We start from the raw sequence: 7550 nt of genomic DNA, 5'->3' as shown, positions 1-7550 counted from the left end.
TCTTCATCCAGGGCAGTTCACCTGAAACGCCCAAACTGTGAACTCTAAACCTGGAAATGACTAAAAATGTGGGGTTTTGGCATCGTTTCATGTTAGATTATATTTGGATGTAACTGGCACAGAATGTTAGGTCACTTTACCGCTAATGAAAATGTAATCAGATGTGTTTCGTCATGCTGCTGTGCAGTGTTGTGGGAGGAGATTCAGGATTATGGACTGGTGTCTTTGTCCGGTTGGGATTAAGGATCTATAAGTAGATCACCATATTAATATTTATACACACCGATATAGACAGACACTACTACAACGCTATACTACACTACATGTCAGGATGCATGTTAAAACCATCCCATGTTTTGTGGCATGTAAAAATTTTTTTAAAGCAAATAATACATCATATCAAAATGACATTTTACATAATGATTATAGCAGACACTGAATAGATATTTAAGGCTTTATTGTGAGAAAAAAAAATGATACACATGCTTAGTTTTAGTTAGTAGTTAATTTCACACTACAGCATTGATCTACTGTAGATACAATAAAATCCATTAGATTTAAAATGATTCATCTATACACAAAAAGCCACAGTCCAACAGCATCAACAGAATCAAGTCCGTGTGCAGATCGGTGAGGTGTTAAATAACCTTTTCCAAAACAAGTGCTAAACCCTATTCAGGCCATAGGTCAGCAAAAACTGATGTGCTGTGAACTTGTATGGCATCTTGTGTAATGTACTATGCTGACACTCACATTTCTTAATGAATATTGAAATAAATGAAGGATTTACTGCATACTACCTTATATTTATGGAAACAGACCTAAAAAAGAAACATCAAACACACATACTTGGCAGTTATAAAGTGGTTCATAAGTGGCACTGTGGGCTTACAAAGATGGTCCTCAAAACATGCATATCATCTATTTCACTGTAGCTATATATATACTGAATTGCCAGATAAACTTGGTTATCATGATTCTGAAAACAAAAACAAAAACAAAACAAAAATGCCAAAACAGGAGAGAGGACACGCAATAGGTGGTATATAAGCACATGTAGCAATGCAGAAATAAATATGCCTACCAATAATAAAAAAAATACACACTACGAAGATTTACAAATGTGCAGCATATTAAACTCCCTGCCCATCCTGACTTGAAATTACCATAATGCCCCCTGCTGTGCTTCAGAGAAACCCATGCTGCGCACTGGCAGTCTTATCTACTTGTAAGAGTCAGGAGGGGATATAATTCCAGCAAAGCACAAAGTGACAGTGGAGTGTGCCTGAGTGTGCGTCCTGGTTTGTAGGATGTAAAAAGAACATTTCAATCAAAGGCAGTTTTTATTCAAGTCACAATCAGAATTTCAATGCATTTGAATAAAAAAAGAATCATCATCATAGTGTGTTGTTCAATTTCAATTTGTGAAAGTATTGGGTTTTTTGTATTATTCAACAGGTGGATAGTAAACTGGCACATCGTGGTTGCACACAGATAACCCTGATCCCTTGTCAGCATTCATGGGATAGTCCCAACCTCTATCAGGATCAGATTCCGTGGAAACGTGTTTCTCACAGTCCATCAGGTCGAAACTACTGTTGAAACACAACTCAATTTGCCCCAAAACCTGGAAACTGTCATTCTGTCAAAACAAACAATCAAAAACATACCAATTAACAATTTAACAGCTGACGTGTTAAAACTCATTTTGAAATAATTTCAGTGAAACTGGAATGTACCTTTGTTGAATGGCCACACTGGATCTTAGGTTTGACGTGGTAGAAGTTTTCTATTACTCCTTCAATGTATGAAAACTACACAGACACATCAGGAGCAAAATAAGAGAAGCTGTAGTTATGACCTTTAACATTGTGAGGTACTTCTAACAAGATTTAAGTTGGGATTGTACAAATACAATTAAACTTACATTATAGTATTGTGGAGAAGGCGTGATGGAAAACTTCTTCAGGATGCTAAAATAACAAAAACAGACATTTCCATACATAAAATAACTGTATGCGTTTCTCTGGACTAGACTGCAGGAATTAGGTGTGCATATGTATAAACGTGTAAATATGCGAGTGGTTTGTACCTGTCCAAATCCAGTGTATGATACAGATCCAGTGCCTTGCTGAAGTATTTATGTTGGCTGTTCAGAGAAATGGCTTTGGCTGCGCACGTACCATGTTTCTTCCACTCATATTTCCTAAAGCACACAAATAAAATTATTTGGAAATGTTCATATTATCTTAAAGATTCACTGGACTGCTCAAACAGACCATGTTGCAGCATTCGTATAAGGCAGGGGTGTCAAACATGAAGCCTGGGGGGCAAAGACTCCAATGCTACCACCTGGATAGCTATGATAAATATGAAGAAACGCAGAAAATTTCCTGCGGAAAAACACCTCCTCTTTGGCCAAAAGAATAGATAAACATGACAATTTCTGGGGGTTTTTGTTTTGTTTTGCACATCGAGTCCACAGTAAATTAAAAAAAATTTAACATTTTCTGTGAATTAATAAAAACTGTGTGTAAATTAAAACAAAAAACATTTTGGTATCTTATTCCTTAGACTGTTTATCAGCCACTATGTAAAATTAATTTAGTTAATTTCACATCCCTGAATTAAAGCAACACTAAAGTGGTAGTAGAAGTGCTCTATAGTTCCAGCCGCTCAGACATACCAGAAGTCATTAGACAAGGGATCAAACAAGTCAGGCCAACTCGTCTTCATGTCTGGGAGCAGGTCCTGAAAACATACAAGCAAAGGCATGCGTTGTTTTATTCATCACTAAAAGGTCTAAAGATTAAAAACCGGAGAAATTCACCTTTTCAAATGGTTTCTATGCTTATTTGTATTTTTTTAGTTTTGGGTGCTTCACTTCAAAACAGCTATTTGGAGACTTGTGTATTCATTTCATGAACTAATTCCAGCCTTTTTTAATATGTGCAAACTGGTATTTAAGCTTGTGTTATATTATCTTCTGTGAGTTACGCACACCTAAGAAAAAATATATTTACAAAAAGACTGAATAGTGTTTTACCTCTATTTCGGAAGAGTTGAAATGCCATGAAGAATTGCAGAAAGCACCACCATCTGGCCTGAAAAAAGAAAGATTCAAACTTCATTTACTCACAGAAAAAAGGGGATATTGACGCAAACAAATAAACAAAACAGAAACAAACAAACATAATTCAGCCAAGCAATAACAATAGTGGTAATGAATGGTTTGGCCAAAGATTTCATTTTTTTCACCAAGTAAAAAATCTCATTATTCACTTAATATAGTCAGTATGGTGGAAAACATTTAATACATCCTTGTAATCAGGAATGTATTACACACACACACACACACACACACACACACACACACACACACACACTTACCAGAATCCATGTAGTGTCCACTGGCTAATGTTGCTTTGACAGTGCTCCATCTAAAATATATAAACATAGACAACTCTAATAATCATTTGTCACGGATTCAAATATTGGGGATGGATACAAGAGGAAAAACCAAAAATAACAACACTGGTCCGGCCAGGTTGAGTCAAACGATGATTTAATGAACACACGCGTGGGAGATGGACACTGTGCGCAGACAGCATCAGATCTCAAAATGGTGGAGCATTGATCAAACTCTTATAGCCTCTAGTGGCCCCCACCTAATCATAAAAGCCTAAACATTCACATTCTTTCTCTCACACAGCGCCTAAGCTACGACCTTGGCTCCCTGTTTATCTGCTCCTGCTGAGATGGGGCAGAAAACCTCTCCAGTATGTTCTGTTCTCTTCTAATCAGACAAATAAGGCGATGACTTTCTGCGAACAGTATTTCTTATAACTCAGCAGTATAATGCATCATAAAACAATATCATTCATTCACAATAAATCAGCAGTTTAATGTAATGCAAATCCGTTTAACAAATGTAATAGTTATCACCTTCTTCTAATTCAGGAGAATAATGCAAACTAAAACTACATAATAATTCACAATCTTTAATTAGGGGTCTAACATGGCATAAAATAATATTATAATCCAACACATTCCACATTGGAAACTGAAACCACGTATTCAACGTATATACACAGTCAGGAACTTTGATGACTGATGAAATGGGGAACCCCTTTAAAGCTACAGTGTGTGTGATAAGTTGAGAAGTTGATTTGTTTTGTTGTTTTTTAAAGGTCATTTGGGACCTGCAGTTTGTTGTGTTGTTGTGCTGTATTTTTCTTTGTAGTGGTGGATTTTTATTGCTTCCATCTTCAGTGTACATAAACGAGAGCAGCCAGAAACGCGTCTAGGGCAAACTGACATCCTGAGCAAAATGCCTAAATAACAGTACAACTAATCGAGGGTCATCGATGTTACCAAATCAGACATGCCCTTCTGACACAGTCGTGTATGTGACATAAACCCTTATATAACACCCACAGACATGCTCAGTAAGAGAAGTTCACAAGACAGAATAATTACCAGGAAAAGTGCTTTCAAAAACCACAAAAAAGGGGATGTTCATTTTGTGTCGTCAGTTGTGGTAACTGCGTACTTGTGATCACAATGAAACTCTTACTTCGACAAAGGAGAGTCTCAACACGTCCGACCAAATAGCTCGCAAAGATATCACATGATATTTGAGAACTGCAAGCTCAGTCTGTTCACTTTGCATGATAATAATTAAGCACGTTTTGAAACTCTTACGACCAAATAAATAAATAAATATACAAACAAATGCCAAAGACTCAGATGTTGTTAATACTTAACAGGATTGCATAAAAAAAAAGCTTCAAATTAACTGCAAATAGCTTAAGACAAATTACAGAGCTATCAGCAATTCACTATCCTCGTATTTATTTCCAGATAAATATGAACTCTTAGGACTGTTTCAGGTCAGTATTTATGCACAAATTTACAATTTTTGAATGCAACTGTACCCTAGTACATGGTGCACTTTTCCATAAAAGCTACATCTACCTCATAAATCACACATAAATCTACTAAAGAATGACTTGAAATGAGCAAAATCTGCCTTTTGGAGACTCAGTCCAAAGCTTGACAATAGAGATGCAGTGGGATATGAGAACTGTTCTGAGGCCTGTCCTAAAGGAAGTCAACATACCCAGGATAACGTTCTGTTATCTGGTTTCACTTCCCCTAACACTATTCTCAGGCTGTGATCACATGAAGGTGGCCATTAACTTGATAAGCTGACCCAGGTTTTACAGACTATTTACAAGTGCATTGGCAGCATCTGACCAATCACGATCACAAACATGGACAGGCTGAGTCTACAAAGGAGGATAAAACTAATAGAAATGTATGATGAGGTTAAAGACATAATACAGACTGAGTATAACACAGCTCACCAATCAGCAGGATTACAATTACAGTGTCTAATTCAAAAAATGAGCTGTGCAGTAGTATAGTATTAACTCTTTGATTTTTTTAAACTTCTGCATCATTACTATGACCCCTGCCCCCTCAAAATAAATAAATAAATAATAATAATAACTTGCACAATAAATGTTTAAGGAACAAATTGCACAAAAATGGCTGATGGGATGGGATACAAATGAAAAAAATCATACAGATTATAATATTATTTTCATTTTTTAAATAAAAGGACTTTTCTAGCAATTGTTTCATCATTCACGCTTTAAAGGGCTTAAGGTGCAATTGTGGTAAAACTATTTGCTGTCAACACGAGAAAGTCATTGTGTTATGTTGTGTCTACGAGAGCTTTATTACTGATCTACAGATGAAGAAAAGACTTCAGCTGCTACTGAAAAACAAGAACACGTTCTGTATCATGTTAGATACATAGTGTTAGCCAGGTAAGAAGTGATACTAACCCTGTGTTTTCATAATACTGACCTTGAAACTACCTTGATAAGCTTGAATCAAACCCAGCATACTTCAAAAGTTTTGGAAAGGAACCAAAAACTAAGAATGGAACAAGTGAAATATGAGGCACTTGGCATTAAATAATGACACTTTAAATGAAAAAAAAAAAAAAAAAGTCAGTCAGCAGAGTTCAATCTGGGTGTGGCTGCCATGAGTGCACGTTTTCCTTTTTGATATAAGGTTGCTTCACTTGGAAGACAGGAACTGGTTCTGCACAACTACGATAACTAAAGGGCAATGATTTCATTAATTATACAAACTCACCGAACAGAAAGTGGTTGGCCAGTGATGGGTGAGGATCATTTTGGTCCACATGTGTCTGAAATATAGAAAGATTTCTTAAAAAACAAAAACCAGGAAAACAAATTCAGTCTATCGTTACATAAATCTATACGTTCTAATGAACCACCTTCTACGTGTTTGTTTGTACTTACTTGGATGAAATTATGAAAGATGAGGACATGGTTAGGACCAGGCATATCAATAAGGGGCAGCAGAGCCTCATGGTTGTCCTAAAATAAAATAGCAGGTTAGTCAAGAAATGGCAGCTTATATGTAAAACTAAACATCCACATTACATTTTACATATACAGTGTGAAATCAGTGAGCACGCAGCTTTGTGGATTCTGATGAAAATATGTAACTGACACACACAAACAATCAAAAAGCACAAAATAAGACAAAACCATTATCCCGGCAGTTTTTCTCTCGCTCTTCAAACAGATATAAAATGCTGTTTAAATACCTTCAAAGTTTCACAAACGTATTAACTGGGCGTGTTTGGACAGCTACTTTAATATCTGTTTGTTGTTCCTGGTATGAAAAATACAGTCGAGAGAAATGTCTATCAACACAAATATTGTTAAAAAAAAATATATATATATATATATACACACACTTGTGGGTCTTTTATTGGCTCAGTTTACCTATATGTGAAACTGTATTCTGATTAAGGGAACAACCTTGCCCTCAGACCAAACAAAACATCTGGAAGCCCAATGTAAAATCGTCTGGAGTCACCCCAGGAAGGAAATCGAGAAATGGCGACAGAGAACTTTTCACGACCCTTTACGCGGTGTGATTAGATTGTTTACGCTACTAGTTTACATTAACCAAAATTAGCTACAGTAGATGCATTTGCAAAAACTATAATCTAGCTATCGACGTTTAAAAACAATAATTTAGCGTGAAACGCCCGACTCTTTTATGTCAGCAAAAAGATCGTATTACACACACATAACATATTTTTAAAATCTCTCACCTTGCGTCAAATACGTCACAGCCGAAACTCGCAATAGTTCTCAAATGTGAAACAGTTTCCCGAACTAATAGCTTCTGTCGGTTAAAGTACTTCACACGATCTATAACCGACAGCCCATTGTTTGTTGTTTATGTTCCACACTCGCGTCACTACCTACCTGTTCACTTAGCCAATCAGAAGCGATGCTCCGCTCATGCGTCATCACGCAGCAGAATCGGTGGCTTCATTTATTCTCCGGAGTCTGCCGGTAATATTTTCAAATGTGGTGCGTTGATTCAATAGTGTACAGACCTCCCTATCCTCCAGTCAAAAATATGTTGAATATATCGTCATGTTAGAATTACTGTACAAAAGTATTACACAGTCATTAGCATTACAACTT

General features: G+C 36.4%; 1 protein-coding gene across 1 annotated transcript; it reads right to left on the bottom strand.

Moving 5' to 3' along the window:
* Nucleotides 1–440: 440 nt before the first annotated feature.
* rnaset2 (ribonuclease T2) lies at nt 441–7316 on the bottom strand. Its single transcript, XM_006779977.2, has 10 exons — nt 7169–7316; nt 6342–6419; nt 6172–6226; nt 3391–3440; nt 3047–3104; nt 2687–2751; nt 2093–2206; nt 1928–1973; nt 1740–1814; nt 441–1642 (listed from the first exon to the last, which is right to left on the bottom strand). Exons 2-10 carry the CDS (start codon nt 6410–6412, stop codon nt 1448–1450), a joined length of 729 nt encoding a protein of 242 aa, XP_006780040.2. The 5' UTR covers nt 6413–6419; nt 7169–7316; the 3' UTR covers nt 441–1447.
* Between the last annotated feature and the right edge of the window lie 234 nt (nt 7317–7550).

The sequence above is a fragment of the Neolamprologus brichardi genome, chromosome 1, assembly GCF_056152115.1.
Source record: "Neolamprologus brichardi isolate AB-2024 chromosome 1, ASM5615211v1, whole genome shotgun sequence".
Taxonomy (NCBI): Eukaryota; Metazoa; Chordata; class Actinopteri; order Cichliformes; family Cichlidae; genus Neolamprologus; species Neolamprologus brichardi.
The sequence above is the reverse complement of the archived record's forward strand: the minus strand, read 5'-3'. Positions and strand labels throughout refer to the sequence as shown.

Coding starts and splice junctions, on each gene's coding strand:
- rnaset2 (XM_006779977.2), bottom strand. CDS start 6,412: ATGAGGCTCTGCTGCCCCTTATTGATATGCCTGGTCCTAACCATGTCC. Junction 1,974..2,092: donor CATACACTGGATTTGGACAG/GTACAAACCACT, acceptor TTGTTATTTTAG/CATCCTGAAGAAGTTTTCCA. Junction 1,815..1,927: donor CTTCTCCACAATACTATAAT/GTAAGTTTAATT, acceptor GTGTCTGTGTAG/TTTTCATACATTGAAGGAGT.